A 16,701-nucleotide genomic window follows, 5' to 3' on the forward strand; every position below is an offset into this window, starting at 1 on the left:
GGTAACTGGCGGGTCTGGCATAAAGACAGAGCAGTGTTCCTTCATTGTTCTAGCTTCCTTTCAGCTCGAAATTAGTGTAGTGATGTCAATTTATGATGCCAACTAATAAAGCATGACATCAGCTACCATCAATTAAATGATGCTTCAATCTTGCAACAGCAACAACAGCAAAAAAGTAAATTTATAAGTATGGCATTGAGTCGACTGAGAAAAATCGGAAGCACTTCTTTTTAAAATTAGTGATCTGCATTTGGTGTGTTTCTAATTCAAATGCACCTTTAAGTAGAAGCGGAAAAAAATGAAAGTCGAAAGAGTTCCCGCCAGTTCGAAAGTATTGTAGTATGAAAACTCAAGGGACAAAACCTGACGTTCGAGTTTAAGCCAAATTAAGAATAACATAAATATATTATATTGCCCGGTCTGGATATCAGTTGTCGTCTAGGTTGAAGCCAGTAGTTCGAATTAAAACTGCAACAAAAGGGTTCAACACATTTGGCTGAGGTTTAGTATCCGAAGTTATTTGGAATAGCCAGACAGATATCAATTAGTTTGAGCACTTGAGTTGTCTTGTCTCGACGTGATAATCCACTCTGGCTCGGTAGAAGAAAAAAAAATCATTTACTTGAGGTAAGTCAAATGTCCGTTGTATGTCGGGTTCCAGACAATGAACTTAGAGAATTCTATGTTTTACGTACGTTCATGATTTTTGTTTTCTTTTTACGACCATTTTAAATTCATCGCAAGCAAAGTTCGTAAGAGCCGAAGTTGCTGAGTAGTTGACTTACTTGGAATTACATTACAGAACTGACAACGGATGGAACTTTTTAATTGTTTGACTGCATTTTTCATTTTTTTGGAGAGGGGGGGGGGGGGGGGGGGTTGGGAAAAAAACTAAGGCATTTAAGGTTGAGTACAGCGTTTGTTTGGATCAGAAATAGAAATCACCATTATCGCGACGGTTTGAGGTAGCTTTTGGCGAACTAACTAAACGAAAGTAATTACGAAAACCAAGTGTGTCGCCATATGCACAACTTATGCTGTTTTTGCACAAACATAAACCATGATAAACTATTATCAGGCGACCAATTGAAATCCCCTACCTCCCCCCCCCCCCCCCTCCCGGTATGTCAACTTGCGAGTGAGTCTCACTCAAGACCCAATATCCTTATTACTCTTCTGTCGGTGATTTTCTTGCAGGTAGAGACCAGCTCAAACGCAATGCCAACTGACAACAGCTTTACCATCTACGCGGATTTGATGACTCATGTCGCCCCATCAGAGTGTATTCCATGGACTGTCGTGCTGATCGCTGAATGTCTGGCCATAGTCACTGTAAACTTAGTGACGATTATTGTGTTTTTGAAGCAGCGCAAACTCCAGAGGCGGGGAACTTACTTGGTCATTCATTTAGCAATGCTCGACCTCCTAGTCGGGGCAGTGTCCGGACCTCTCTTCATTGAATGGAACATGGCCATATTCTGTGGTCTCTGGGACTATAAATTTAATGACCTTGGTGCTGACCACGTAAAGCTGGCATTTATCATTCTATTTCCCTTTTCGTCGCTCATTAATCTGGCTGTTATTTCCATAGAACGGCTGCACGCAACATTTTGTCCATTCAACAATCGAGTCATGGACAAGCGGATTTATGCGCTCGCCATTTGTGTCATATGGCTGCCGACTGCAGTGTGGGAAGGCCTTAGAATCGTGTTCTCGCACGTTTTATTCATCGGGTATTCCTCGCATCTTTCCATTTGCCTCCTGGTCATAAGTGTTTCTTATGTTTCCATTTTCATCAAAGCTCGACGAAGCCCTCGTCGTTTACAGAACCACGTTCCGAATCATAGAGAAAGAAAACTGACAGTGACTTTGCTTATTGTCACTCTTGTCTCTCTACTAACATGGCTGCCGAACGCCGTCTTCTTTCTTGTTGTTGTCATCGATAATGAGAATTTCTGGGGCCTCTCGTACCTGTCGCACTTTCACATGAGTGTTGCATTCATTGCTTTATCTCTCTGCAGCTCACTAGTTAATCCTATTATATACACCATGCGGATACGTGAGTTTCGAGTTGCGATTTGGAATCTCTTCTGCAGGACTTCGGCCAAACGTAGTAATGTAATTGTTTTGCGACCTCCTATTCATAATCTGTAATAACCTTAGGGTTCAGTTTTAAGACTTGCTTCGGAATCTTGTTTTAAACTCAGGTCTAAAGTTCGTGTGCACCTTTTGTGCACTTCCAGGGCTGAACAAATGTCACCTTGTTGATTTTAATATGTTTTCTCTATTTGAAACTGAAAAAAAAAAAAACGATTACGGTAAATTATCCATATGAATAGGAAAGTTGGAAAGAAAAAAGTTACATGTTAGTACATCTTTCAAATGTTGACAAAAGTCGCCTTTCGAAGGCGATTGGGCGACTTGGTCAAAGAAAACACGTAATATATTTTAGGGTCTACGGAATGAAATTCATGCAAAAGACAGTGTTAGATCTGTTTTTGTTGTATTTATTGTATTGAAAATGGCTATATTAAGGATATCGCCGTAGATAAATCGGTTATGCAAGGATTACAAATTGTAAGGATAGCATAAGAAAACAGCCACCTCAAATTGAGAAAGATACGTCAATGCACTCTGTGGTTATTGTTGTTGTTGTTGTTGTTGTATCATGCGCAAACTACTAGACCAACTAAACGATTCTCATTGGCACACGACCACGGCGAGCTCGAAATTTATACATGATCCAAGAAAAAAATGTACCTAAACCATTCATTCTCAATTTCGTAAAACAATAAGTTTCTTAGTCGACAGACAGTGCAAGGTTCTCAAGAATGCATATGAATTCAAAATTCCAGAAACTATGGTCCAGCTTTTCTCCCAAGCTTCCTCCTCAAAATTCTCAGTCGGACTGCGGCTTACGGACAATTTTCATTCAGCGCCAATTCTTTAGAATTCACTTGCGAACTATGTTAAACATATAAGATCCGTATATAGGGATTGTTGTGTACAATAGCATTTATTTTATAAATGTGAACTTCTAGTTTTTACTATATTTAAAATTTTAGCTGGCACATTATATTATTTGCAGGAGCATTGTGATTTTGCAAAAAGCTTTCTAACATTTCTGTTACATTATGCTCTATACAAACAAAACGATTAAAAAACAGTGTCACTGATGTAAGCTTTTTTTGACAGCTGAGGGGAGCTCACTTTTCTTCTTTACTCTTCTTTGGCCTGTGCGAAAATAACAGAAAAAACAAAACACTATATTTTTTCAGTTAAATATTTGAAGGTAAAACAAAGTACATGTGTGCAATTAAAGCTAAGGGCACTACTTTTAAGATGCAAAGACTGAAAGAATAAACAAGAAAGAAGAACAAGATCTGCAATGAATTGAGTAAGGGGATACCTTATATATTTAGCCTCGATATTTGTTCAGAACGTCAAAACCAACAGATGGATACAACGCCTGAAAATGAGGCGTTTATAAGAGGGGGCTTCTATAACAAACTTAACACCTTAGAGGGGGCGTTAATTAGACACGAGGCGTCTATTTGAGAGTGGGCGTTTAGTAGATCATTTACTACACAAGGAAACATTTCGTTCACTTTTGACTTGTTTCGCCATGTTGCCGTTACTCACGTTTAACAATGGGTTGCCCTATTGAAAGACAGTCATGCTTAATAATTCCACATAATTAACCCCATATACGATAATTGTTAATAATACGCTCCGTCGATTATAAATTAGCAGTGAATCGCTTTTTAAAATGTTCAAAATCTGTGCAAGAGTGTAGAATACAGTTCTTGTAAGCTTGTAAATCTACTAGCTAGTCCTCTAGTACTACTATAGCAGTTGTATAGCCTGCGAACAGGCTCCTGAGTGGGGTTAAACGATCGAGCGAAGCGAGTGGACCCCACTCGAGAGCCTTTTCGCAGACTGCAGTTGCAATTGTTTTGGGGGATGGGACCATTGCTCCTGTCGTTTGTTCTGTTCTTCTCTCGAAGGGTAGTGTCACATATTCAAACCCGAGACGCCATGTTGGATCAAAACTCTAACAGCGTGGCTTATACGATTGGTTAACAAACAAACTGAACATCGTTGTATCATGGCCAGCGGTATCACCACACGGAACAGGGCAAGCCATTCGTGCGAGACCTTGAAAGAGTAACCTGCGATCAGGCGTTCTTGTTTTTTTTTTTTTCGAAAGGTGGATGGAGTGATAAGAAGGAAGGAAGGGCAAGGCAGTTAGGACTTGGAAATTTTTTTATAAAACTTCATCTCAATTACAATGAAATAACTATAGCTACCTGATGTTAAACATCCTGAGCATCGTGTCTTGTAGTTTTATTGCTCGTCTCCGTCTGTGACCAATTCCAAACTGAGAGTGCAGATAATGAGTTCTATAAGGACCACCGGGACCTAGTAACCAAATATTAATTAATACTCATTAATTAACAAATCGATCACACTTTCACATGGCCTACGCCTTTTATTTGGTACCCATTGTACTGTATTCTGTTGCAGAACTGCAAATTCTACTGGCTTTTGCATTCTCAACAAGATCAAGTGCACGTTGCCTTTGGAGGGATATTTTCTCTTGATTGTAAATCTTTCTGCTTTTGCTCGAGATTTTCGTTCTCTTTCTTCGAACATTTCTCGTGGATTTTTGAACTTAACGAATCGCTTTTGTCTAGGGTTAAACTCAAGCACTGTATAATAAGTCCTTTATGCCTGACTGGGAAATTTGCAAATTTTATCAACTTCATGTTTGACCGAATTATAGATTCCATTTTCTTCATATTTCACCGAACTTTGTGAATTTTGGCAAGCTTGAAAAACTGAGGACACTTTGTGATGCCTATCAGAAAGCGTACATCTCATCACCAGTCAATCCTGGACATGCCTTCGTCGTTGCTGTTGTTTTGTTGTTGTTGTTTTGCTTTGCCTTGCTTTGTTTGTACATTCAAAATTAAGCTAAAGAGGGGTAACAAAAATAGCGAGAACGCAGGAAATTTTTGTTTTTACTATGATATTGGTACCTACCTCCAACCACTGATGGGAAATCAGAATGATCATGCATGTAAACGCCTTTACTGTGGTCCACTATCTTTGGAACATTCCCTGCAAAATAGAAGGGTGTGATAAATTTCTACTCGGTAAAAAATTTAATCTTATTCCTTTTGGGTCATCACTTTAACACTTGTCAGCAGTCTCTCCAACACTAAAGTAGCTGGTGAAAGTTTTTTTGAATTGTAAGTGATGGAAAAAACTCTCAATTGTTCTGGGATTCGGGCTTGTAAGTAGTAGATAAAATATGAGCGGGAGATCTGTATGGGCGTTTACAATGGCGAGCCGATATGCGAGCCATTGTAAACGGCCATACTGATCGGACGCGAATGTTTTATTCTACTTGTGAAATGAAAACAATAAATTGAATACAAAGTATTGTTATGCGAATCGGTAGTTATCTGTATCAAAAGTTAATGAATACTAATTAGCTGAGCAGGAGTTTGTATCAAAAGTTAATTCTATCATTTGATTTGTATGGGGGTTTACAGTTGTGTACATGTGATCTTAATACTGTGCTGGGATTGGTTTGCACCCTCATGAATAGTTAATGAATTTTACAAAGACTGTTAACGATCCACTTTCACAATGCATGCTTTGCGTGCCTTGGTACTAATTTCATTTCTACAAAGAAAGTCATTTGTTTTAGTTTAGAAATCATAAACAACGTGTGCGAAATACTTCAGTTGACCAAAGTTTTTTCGTAATTAAACTCGCGCATTTAAAATGCATTTCCTTGTTAACTCCCAGCGAGCAAACACCTCTATGAGTAACTTTAGCATATTTTTAACCAAGGATATTTGTCTGGATTTGACAAAACGTGGACTCCGGGATCCGTGTTTGAAGGCCGACGCAGTCCAATGCAATCCAGTTGGAGGGCTGGCTAAAGTCAGCTTTTTAGCTTGTTTCCGCAAAGACTTCGAAATTTGCTTCGAAATTTGGCCAGGACTGCTCCCGGCTTTTGGTCTTTTGGGGGGGGGGGGGGCTGGGCACAGCAGCCTTGAGGCCTCTTAGAGCTCAGCAATGACCGGGCATGGGGAGGCTTCCTTGCAGTGCCCCTGGGATCTCTCAAACCCTCACTGAGGGAAGGAAGGGGATAGCTAAGGGAGTTAAAGGCCCCTGGCAGTTCCAGGGGCCTTGTTTTCAGGACAGATATATGTGGTTCTGGAAGGAAGACATGTCCCTGAAACAAAAAAAAAAAACATACAATACCGGTTGCATTTACAACAAAAACAGGTATTACATCTCACCTGCGCTTAGTGCCGTGAATATCAAGGACAAGAATATCGACTGAAGAACAAATCTGAAAAACATCTAAAGATTGAAAGGAGATAAAACAAGGTTTTGGAACGTCTTGTGACTTATAATCGCTCTTTCACTGACATTTACAGTTTTCTGATATTTCATCTAAGAAAGCATCACTCGCGATATCGAGTAAAGACCAATATTAAATTAAAGGAAACTTTACAACAGCAAAGTTAAAGAAACAGTTACGACGACAGCATCTAAAAGCACCCCCAATGCGCCCTAAAAATCCTGACTAACAGACACCGGTATGCATGTTTTCCCGGTTTTCAAAATCCCATTCGCAGTGCTACATGCAGTAACCTTGGGAGGTGTCTTGATGTGCCATCAATTCGAATTCCAAGAATTAAATTAAAAAAAAAGTACGACGATGGTTTTGGAGAAGAGATATTTTGAGGTCATGCAGCCAGGTAACAAAATCTCAGCTAGGTGGCACATTGGGGAACATTCATATATCCTATAAATATGAGATTCAAAATGAAACTACTGTATTAAAAATCGGCAGTAAGGGAAACTGTGCTGTTAACCTTTGCTCGTTGCTACACCTTTCTAATCATTGTTACTTAGCATTTTAATTGGCATTCAATGGTTTTTGCTGCTGCATATTGCTTATAACACTAAAGTATAGTCAGTGTTTTATTTTGGAATATTTGTTTATTTATTACTTCGAGTTGTTTTTGGTAATCTTTGTTACCAAGTGCTGTGAACTTCTACAGATTTCTTCAACTTTAACTTTTAACTTTATTGCTTCCATCACCCAATACAATATTTGTGTTTATATCTGAACTGTTTTATACAAAACAAGTGACGATCGAAAGTGACGAGGTAGTCTAAAGAAAAGCATAAACGCTTGAATTTATAGATCCTTATTTAGAATCTTAATCACTGTCACTTACAAAGCTTTATCATTATTCTAGTAGTCTTACAACGAAAGATATATTAAATATTATTATCTTTATTTTTGTAATTGCTGAATAAATCTTCGAAAATCAACGAAGCAATAAAAGTAATTAGAATTATATCTTAATCATTTGTGCACCCCTCAGTTCGTTGAGGTTTATATGAAAATAAACAGTCCAATCACAGCATCGTCAAAAACTTTCGCAGTGGGACATTTTGTGTTGCTCGCGGATCGCAAGAAACAAAATCAAATTTGCGTAGCGATAACTGTTTTGACCCCTCCGGTTCACAACCTCTAATTTTCGTTATTAAAATAACCTTTGATGTACCATTTACTCGTCCTTTATTCACTAACAGAAAATAAATAGAAAGGCGGTTATATTTCAAAAGGGAAACTTAGACGGACGAAGTAATACTTACAGTTGGCGCTTCAAGACTGTCCCACTGAATCACTGACCAAGACCTCCTACAAAATGTTTCATTCAACACGGCTGACCTTATTTTTAGGTTTTTGATCAGTTCAGCAAAAAGTATATTGTCAAGCAAGTAACTGCTTTGACAAAGTTCCAGCAGCTTTCAACGATATAGAAACCTAATTCTTGGGGTGCGTTTCTTTGGGAAAATCCAAAATTGGATCATTGATCTCAGATCACACGGATACTTTGCTCCCAAAGAAACGAAGAATCCGAAAACGGATTTTTTGCCATGACAACCCCGTAAACACATTTCGCACAGAACATAAAATATCAGCACAAATTTACTTTTCGTCGAATGTATCCTAGCTAAAATAATTTAAGCATACAAAATCTTTTACAAAAACCACACGTCGAAGTAGATCTTCTTTAGCGTTAAGCACGATGTGGCGAGAAAGTATCTGAAAGCGAAGAATGATTGCGAAATGATCAGTGCAAATTGAACTCGTGACAATTTCAAAAGGATACAACTTCCGTAGGCACACAGACTGACACAGTGGCTGTTCTAGAAAACCTGTATCCCGTTTAAAATGATACTACATACCTATCTGAAGCTACCGCTTCCTTTTATCGTGAAATATTTTAGTATTGTGATCGAAATAACCGCCTAAAACTTTCCGTATGGCAGTGTTTACAAAGAGCGAACCTGTATTTTCACAGCAAAGACCGCTGGGCCAAGGTACTTTTTTCGAATCCTTTCCCAAAGAAACGCACGGATCATGAATCCTAAAAATCCGGATTCAGATATGATCTGATGTATCCACTCGAAGTGTGGATTCTTCAGATCATTGATCCAAGATTAATCCATTTTCGGATATAGGTAAAGAAACGCAAAATCCGTTTTTGGATCAAGAATCCGGATTTGGATTTTTCCCAAAGAAACGCACCCTTGGTTTCCCAGCTGGGTGTGTGTAAATAATTAACAGCATGTGCTTGTAGCCCTGTATCCATTTTCTTTCATTTTTCTTTTTCTTTTCTTTTAAATCAATTCCTATTTCGCTCGTTATATACGGTGTGTGTAAATTGCTTTAAGTGAAGTTAAAGAAATACGTTAATCTGTTCTACGAATAGCTTATTTAACTTTCTACTAAACACATGAACAAATTAATGCCATGTTTTCATTATGACAGTTTGTTATTATTTTTTTGGTCGAGAGTATATCCATTGTACAAAAAACAATAGTGACCCTGTATCCACCTGTTGGAAACAAGACATCGACCCTAATGAAGCGCCTTCAACTCCAATCCCCACGCGCATCATAATACGTACCGCATTTAAAGGTTAGGATCTGGGCAGAAGATCTGGCTTCGGTCAGGCACATGGCAATAAAGTCTCCATTGTGGTTATTTGTGTTCATACGGGATATGACTGATACTTAGCCGACTAACACTGAATGTTATCGCATGTTTTTCTTGTTCCTTTTGTTTACTTTCGGTAAGCCTCTACATTTCATCAAAAGGGCCAAAAATCGACATTTCTAGTTCCCCATGTGGGGGAAATCTTTGAAACTTCTGGACCAGGTGCCTACGTTTTTTTCAAATGAGAAAATGCCAGCACGATACGCATTCAGCGATACGGTACGTTAAGTTATGTTACCATACAATACTAAAGGAACAAATAGTAGTAAAGTAAAAAGTCAAACTTTATTTACACAGGGTGGCCCATTCAGCTCTAAGGCTGGTCTCCATGGGGGCCCTGTATCTTAAAAAAAAAATTGTGTAATATAGTGCAACCAAATTATCTAGATGCGTTTGAAAGCTAAAGCTTTTGGGCTCATGTCTAAATCAAAGAGAACGACTAAACGTACAAACAACAAATTAACAAGTTAGTTATGAATACAAATATGGCCTACAGAAATCAACACAGAGCATGCTCGTTACACGGGGTTACATTTAATTACAGAGCTTAAAGATTTGATTTAGTAGCATCAACTCAATTTGATCCATAAAAACGATCGATTGAACACATTTACTTGCGTAGAAATTTCTTGGAATGACTTTTGTAACTTCCACGAATGTGAAGGCCATCAGTTCGTTTTCGGTTATTGAAGGAGATGAAATTATGAAACGGACTTCAAAGAACAAACGTTTCTATACCTTTAACATCCAGTACACAAATCCTAATCATTGGGAGTGAAGCTATGTTCAGAAAGTGAAAGAATGCCAACATGTGACCTTTGTGATAAAATAAAAAAGAAATTTAAAGCATTTCCTGAATTTTGATATACAGTTGAGTCGTAGACCACAGGTCTCATCTCTGTGCTGCTTCGCTTCTTTATATAATTACTCTCACACGTATAATTCTCTCGTCGAGATTAAAGCAGCTACAAGTTCTGTTGCTTTGTTCCTACTGCAGTGTCTGCTGTTGCCTGCAGATTGTGCTGTGTATGAAAAGAAAAATGTATCAACTTCTGTTAAGGTAAGCCTTGACTGCTAGTAAGAAATCTTGAGTAACAATCATTGAAAAACTGACCTAATATACCGCCAATATGGCAGCTTTTAGTAATCAAAGGAATTTTCAAATGTTCGCCCTCCAGTAGTGTATTTGTTTAATTTTTGGCAATTTTCACCGAGCTGAGCTTGAAAATTTTTCGCGAGTTGTAACTCTCGATTTTTGTTACTGTGGAACAAACGTATTTACCGAAATGTATATTTCTTTGTAACAATGATAACTTGAAATATCACAACTGACCGTCTCTTGAATGTTGGCTAGAATCAGGCTTTTCTTGTTATGGACATAGAACGGTTTCTTTTGTGGTCTGAAAAATACTAATAATACTAGCAAGAGCACCATCAAAATGTAACGGCATTAAACATCTGCAACTGAGCAACGTCAAAACGAGCGAAACGGCCGCTGATTATACTGCTGATTGAAATAGTTTCAGAAATTCATAAAACCGACAGGCTTCAAAAACGTGACCGAAATACCTTCAGATAAAACCTCTGCTGAAACAATTTTAAAAGATATCCAAAGTTTTTTTCGGAAACTGCAGAGATCTAACCAGTTCAAAAGGTGGTTGAAAACGTGATGAGATTTCCGTCGAACGAGACCATATTTTTAAGGGATGTCTGAAACAGTGTGAAAGCATTTGAGTTCAAAGGGTAACTGAAAGGCTTTGAGATATTTCTTCAGAAATGGCAGAAACCATCTCAGGGGATGAATAAAACGCCTTTTTATTTGATTACCCACTCAACGCTTCTCTCTGCTTGCAGAACGACCCAAACAACTAAAATACTCCTGTTGGAATCCCCCCCCCCCCGGGGGTTGGAATAAAACGTTTTAGACTTTTTATAAAAAAAAAAAAACAGAACCCTGCATAAACAGTTGATTTAGTAGAAGGGGTTAACTTCAATATCACGTTGCGTGATGTTAATCATGAAGCGATCCCATATTAGAAGGCTGAGGTGTGCACCATGTCAGGCGCAAATGAGACGCTCTGCAAATGTTTGTATCAACTCGAGCACAGAGCAAGAAGTTAGGGGGGGGGGGTGGGGTGGTGGTGGACGACGTTAGCCTTTATTTGTTTTCGCTTGACTGAAAAAACATATTTTTCTGAGCATGTCTACGCCAAAAAAAGTTAATTTGGTTTTATCCTCGATTTTTTATGCCCGGTTGAAGTCCAGCTCCGTCGGTTCACGACCGCGTTTAAGGAGGTCTAGGGAGAGCGAGCGTGCGACGTAGAATCCAGAACGACGCTCAGCCGTTCAGTTCTCTTCAAGGAAGACTTTCTGGGTCTTTCCGGCTGAAGCGAATTGTTTATGATTGGGCCCCCGAAATCATCTAAATTCTACAGAAATTTACAATGTTTTTCTTTTCATCTGATTTTTAGATGAGTTTTGACATTTTATCGCTCCCGAACTGAGCACAGCGATTGAAGTCGAACAGGACTCCCCGTCGCTCGCACTCAACGCTAGGCTGCCTACGATTTCAGGTCAATCGAGGCGTTATTTCTGCGTGCCCATAAATCATCGCCTAAACAATAAAACCAGTGTAAAGGCTGGGTGCTTTGACACAGACTGGAATTTTACTAGGTTCCACAGCACAAAATCTAAAATAATTTTAAATTGCAGCTTGACCAGAAACTTTATTACGTGACTCATCCAGGCGCAAACAGCATGCTAGCCCTTAATCTAACCCAACCTCGTCCCCACGGCGCTTTACCCTACTGCTTTGAAGGGAAAAGCGTCCTGGAGACGAGGTTGAATCTAACCCTTACTCCAACAACTCAGCCCTATCCCTAACCCATAAGCCCAACTATGCAACCCTAATCCATACACTGTTTCATCTTCGAATGTTTGGTTTGATATATCGGTTTACAGCGAAAAACTAAAGCTTCTGTTGCAGTTTGATTTATCCACTTAAAGACTCTCCAATTAACATATCACTATAAACCATTGCTTATATATATATCGGCTAATGGCACCGTTCTTGTAATGCGTTTTTAACCTTTTAATTTCGAGTTACTTGATGACGTTTTTCGAAATTTAAGATTAGCATTTCGTTATATTTTTAGCTGTTTCTTTAGAAATTTACCATAATCTGCGAATGAAGAGTTGTATTCATAAATTTGCCATAGCATACGTGGCAGGCGTTTTATAAGTAGAAAGAAGGGGTAGGCAATTTTTAAGTAATGGAAAAAGGCCGGTTAGAAGTTGATGTGATGGTAGAACAGACCTATACTTTACGCATTAAGCTATATAATAGTACTAAAATGACGCATTGCATGTTGATAATATTTGCTAGAATTTTTTTAATTGTACAGCAGCCTAGCGTTTGTCTACAAGGACCATCCGGTATCCCTGGCCGTAATGGATATAACGGGTTACCAGGCCGTGACGGTCGAGATGGCTCGAAAGGTGAGATGGGACTGGCTGGTCCACCTGGGTCAAGTGGTGTTAAAGGAGACGCAGGACAAAATGGTGCAGACGCTGACCACAGAAACTGGAAACAGTGTGCGTGGAGGAGTGAAGACGGCCGTGACATTGGTCTTATCAAGGTAAGCTTGAATTTTTGGGAAAAGGAGTTAATATTTGTCATTCTCGAATTAATCTTCGCTTGAATTTTGTTTCTTGGTAAACATATTAAATGAGGTTAATTATTTTCAAATATAACAAAAATATGCAATATCACAGCGACAAACCGATGAGTGGTGACGGATCTCTTGAAGTCCTGGATCAGTAACTTAGTTAAAGCGGACAATATAAACGGGAAACTGATCAAAGCGATAAATAAACAAAGAGGATAAAAAAACTACAATGTATAGAAAACAACTAAAAACAAATAAGCTGCATTGAAAACATCGAATTTTTTCAATACATTTTAGTTGTTCTATCCACTTTGTTAATTTTTGACCGCTTTTTCCGTCAGGATCAGTTTGCCCGTCTATATTATCTGTTTTAATTATTTTCCACAGGATTGCGTTTTCCACAAGAAAAAGGATGACACCGCTCTCCGTGTGGTTTACCAAGGCAACTTTTTGTTGAACTGCGACAACTGCTGTAAGAGGTGGTTCATCAGCTTCAATGGCGCCGAGTGCAGTGGTCCTCTGCCCATTGACGTCGCTTGGTGGATGCGAAGCAAAATTCAATCGGACCACAAGCCCGGAGCAATAGAAGGCTACTGTGACAACATTCACAAGGGCAAAATCCGTGTTGGTATCAACATTGGAAACTGTCCCTCATATGGAGACGCTAACGGTCATACAGGCTGGAATTCAGTGTCCCGCTTGATGATCGAAGAAGTTCCACGGTCCCTGTAATCAGTTGGTTATTCATAAGAATAACGCTGACGTCAGCAATGCATTAAAGACTGATTTAAGGCGCAAAATTGTGTACGGAATGCTTGGTGTTTGTTAAAGAAAGAAGTACTGCATAGAACGGTGAAGGTTTTAAATATTTTGTAATCAGAAACATAACTGTAAATGATTATCATTAATAAAATCATTATGCACTTTTCCTGATGTCTTATTATTTGTGGTTTGCAATTATTCCTCTGGAACGAGAGGTAAGAAATAGTACTTTTCTATTGGCCACCATCTTGACGAATACGAAACATGAGTTGAGGGCATTATTATTTCTAACTGATTAAAATGACGAAAAACCTCATTTGCTAACTGGCTAAATAAGCGAAATATTCTGCACGGAATTAAAATGCAATCATTATTGCACTGCGTTGTTTGTTTGATTAATTAGTCGGGAAAATACAAAACAAAAATATTTTGTTTCGTGAACTTTATTGATTTGGAAATGGCGCGTGTGAACCAAGGAGATAGGATGATATCATTCTAAGGCAAAATAGTTTTATAGTACTTTCCAAATGCTGTTCAAGCGCGATTAAAGGAAAATTATTGTCAGACGTTTTTTGAAAAAAAAAAAAAAAAAATAACAAGCCTCAGCCCCCTACCTCTACGTCTGTAATTTAAAACCGCACATGCACTACAGATTTGTTGGGCAATATTCTGACAAGATTAGGATATCTGCTAGCTGAAAACACACTTAAATTGCCGTTAACAACAGCAATGATTTGATAATAAGGTCTTAAATGTTGGATTATCCGCCATCTCAGTTTAATCCGCCATTTTGAACATTTTTGATGAGTTACACCTTAGTTCCTTACGATAGATAGTTTCACCATGGAAACGAAAGAAGCCATTATGCATGCAATTTTAATGATTTTTATATTTTTGATTCAGAAATCAAAAATATAACTCAGTTTAAAACGTCGCCATGTGAGCGTCAAAGTTCGCAAAGACGTGTCACTTACTGTCATGTTGTTGCCAGTTAAATTTTGGGGATAGTCACTAAATTTAGTGGTTATAGCTTGGATATCTTTTTTTCCAAGCAGATGAATGGACAGTTATTGTTTTCGATCTGATCTCAGTTCTTATCGAAAGAAGGTTTACTAAAACTTAGGGAAATATACGAACTTTAACTTTCGTGATCCCAAAACAAAGGAACAAGGAGGTGTTGCGAAAGTGGAGAAAATCTACGTTAAATCAACTTGGTAAAATTCAGTAAAAGTTATGGTCATACAAGTTGTTCTCTAGAACTGCAAGTTTTTCACAACCTAAAGTGAACTGTTCGCTCAAAAGCAAAACTACTTGTCTTGGGAACCGATGAGCTAAAATAACTTTCTTCATTGCAAGGATATCATTTATTGTTTGATACGAGCTTAAATTCTATATTAAGTGTAGGAATTACGATCGAACGATACGATATTTTTGCGTGCTCGTAATCAGTAGGCGGCTTATTATTCGGATTTTATTTTCCGTCACAAATAAGGTAATTACTATATCCTAAAATTAAATATTCGAATGAGCAGGTAATCACTTGTTGATCTCATCTACGTTTTCTATGCAAAGTGAGTTTAAAATTAGCGAAATATCCCGAATTCGTGAAAAAAGGCTTACGAGGTGCGAGAATTTTTTTTCCTCTAGAGCTACAAGGTTTCCACCGCCTAAGAGAAACTGTCTGGTGATAAGAAAATTGCTTGTTTGAGGAACTAGGCAGCTGAAACAACTACTTTGTGTTCAGTCAAGGATACCATTTTGATGATATCAAATAATAAAAATCATTTGATACACGTAACATGAAGATGGAATGTACTGTCGTGAATTGTAATAAACGTCGTGAATTGTAATACCTGTCGTAAATTGTAATAACAGTTGTCGTGATTTGTAATAGCTGTCGTAAATTGTAATAACAGTTGTCGTAAATTGTAATAATGCACCTATCGCAAATTGTAATAACATGCTGTCGTAATTTGTAATACGCCGAGCTGTCGTAAATTGTAATAGCATATTGCCGTGTTTTGTAATAACCAGTATTATCATATATTATTTTGCCATTTAACTCTGGAAATCTGTTTATCTATTAATTGCAAGCATTTCACAGCGAAGGGAGTCAGTAAGTGGTTCCGGTATTCTTTTTAATAAAAATGTGCATTAGAGTGATTTCATTTAACCCGTGAAACACTATCTACCAGTCAGTGCGCAATAGTCAAAAATATACAAAAGAAAACAATGGAATAAGTGTCTAATAGTATCAAAAAGTGTAATAACTAACGGGTTTAGTGAAATCACTCTATTTTGATTAAAGGAACTATGTCATGGATTTTAGCCAGAATTAGGCATCGGAAATGACCACCAAGTTCGGTAAAATATAATAATAGCCCCTAAAACAGTGAAGGAACATTTCAATAATGTAATCAATAATCTTGTAATCCCCGGTTCAAGACCTGCCTCTGCCACTAGCTGGATTTGTTTTTCGGTTGTCCCGAGTTCAAATCCTCGACCACGCTTTGTATATAGCCAACTGGTCTGCCCCCTGCCAGTTGGGATTTTTAACCTTGTTATGTTTATTTAAAAATATTTGTTTCCAATGTTTCAGTGGCATGCCTGTAAACTAGCTATCTCGTTGAGATATGAAGCTAAGTGCATGACATAAACATATATATTTTTATTTTTTTTTATTTTTAGCAAATACAAAAGAAGGTACGGATGGCCAAAAGTGATAAAGATTGAATCTGATTGCAATATGGGTTTTTTGAAATATTATTGGGCTGAACAGTTTTCAATAACGCCTGGGAGACAAATTTGGTTGCAATGCAATGAAGCTATGGTTTTGTCATTTGGATGCATAGGAGTAATTGCTTTGCAAACATGAAAGTTTCATAGCAAGTATTTGGCAAAATTTAAAAAATAAACTTAACTCAGCCGTGACACAGTTCCTTTAAAGAAGGTAATATTTGAAATAAAACCCATTATCCACCTTAAAAAATAAAGACCAGTGACTTGTAAGGGACCGACTAGAGAAATTACAATGAAAACTTTCGTTTCCCTTTATGTGCTTTGCTGCAAATTTGTTCCAGTGAGAAGATTAATAATGTTGGATAGCCCTCAAGACGATATCAAGCAGTAAAATAAATTTATGCCACGCGTTCTTTAACTGTTATT

General features: G+C 38.0%; 3 protein-coding genes across 4 annotated transcripts; 2 read left to right on the forward strand and 1 right to left on the reverse strand.

Moving 5' to 3' along the window:
• Positions 1-471: 471 nt before the first annotated feature.
• Positions 472-2,233, forward strand: LOC144644765 (sphingosine 1-phosphate receptor 3-like). The gene is made up of 2 exons (XM_078504291.1): positions 472-627; positions 1,198-2,233. Exon 2 carries the CDS (start codon positions 1,219-1,221, stop codon positions 2,152-2,154), a length of 936 nt encoding a protein of 311 aa, XP_078360417.1. The 5' UTR covers positions 472-627; positions 1,198-1,218; the 3' UTR covers positions 2,155-2,233.
• Positions 2,234-2,496: 263 nt separating this feature from the next.
• Positions 2,497-8,625, reverse strand: LOC144655211 (uncharacterized). Of its 2 annotated transcripts, none has more exons than XM_078515441.1 (5): positions 7,772-7,877; positions 6,321-6,384; positions 5,047-5,124; positions 4,311-4,422; positions 2,497-3,234 (listed from the first exon to the last, which is right to left on the reverse strand). In XM_078515441.1, exons 2-5 carry the CDS (start codon positions 6,382-6,384, stop codon positions 3,207-3,209), a joined length of 282 nt encoding a protein of 93 aa, XP_078371567.1. In that variant the 5' UTR covers positions 7,772-7,877; the 3' UTR covers positions 2,497-3,206. The 2 variants fall into 2 exon arrangements, with proteins under 2 accessions (XP_078371567.1, XP_078371560.1); XM_078515434.1 differs by having other exon boundaries at positions 2,504-3,234; positions 7,696-8,625.
• Positions 8,626-9,295: 670 nt separating this feature from the next.
• On the forward strand, positions 9,296-13,667 carry LOC144644772 (collagen triple helix repeat-containing protein 1-like). The gene is made up of 4 exons (XM_078504302.1): positions 9,296-9,325; positions 10,104-10,166; positions 12,511-12,744; positions 13,162-13,667. The coding sequence occupies exons 1-4, from the start codon at positions 9,296-9,298 to the stop codon at positions 13,504-13,506; spliced, it is 672 nt and encodes a 223-aa protein (XP_078360428.1). The 3' UTR covers positions 13,507-13,667.
• The last annotated feature ends 3,034 nt before the right edge of the window (positions 13,668-16,701 follow it).

The sequence above is a fragment of the Oculina patagonica genome, chromosome 1 (assembly GCF_052425735.1).
Source record: "Oculina patagonica isolate OP01 chromosome 1, crgOcupat, whole genome shotgun sequence".
Lineage (NCBI taxonomy): Eukaryota > Metazoa > Cnidaria > Anthozoa > Scleractinia > Oculinidae > Oculina > Oculina patagonica.

Coding starts and splice junctions, on each gene's coding strand:
- LOC144644765 (XM_078504291.1), top strand. CDS start 1,219: ATGCCAACTGACAACAGCTTTACCATCTACGCGGATTTGATGACTCAT.
- LOC144655211 (XM_078515441.1), bottom strand. CDS start 6,384: ATGTTTTTCAGATTTGTTCTTCAGTCGATATTCTTGTCCTTGATATTC. Junction 4,423..5,046: donor TTTCCCATCAGTGGTTGGAG/GTAGGTACCAAT, acceptor TTTGGTTACTAG/GTCCCGGTGGTCCTTATAGA. Junction 3,235..4,310: donor CTCAGGATGTTTAACATCAG/GTAGCTATAGTT, acceptor ATTTTCGCACAG/GCCAAAGAAGAGTAAAGAAG.
- LOC144644772 (XM_078504302.1), top strand. CDS start 9,296: ATGCCAGCACGATACGCATTCAGCGATACG. Junction 9,326..10,103: donor GATACGCATTCAGCGATACG/GTACGTTAAGTT, acceptor TTCCTACTGCAG/TGTCTGCTGTTGCCTGCAGA. Junction 12,745..13,161: donor GTGACATTGGTCTTATCAAG/GTAAGCTTGAAT, acceptor TATTTTCCACAG/GATTGCGTTTTCCACAAGAA.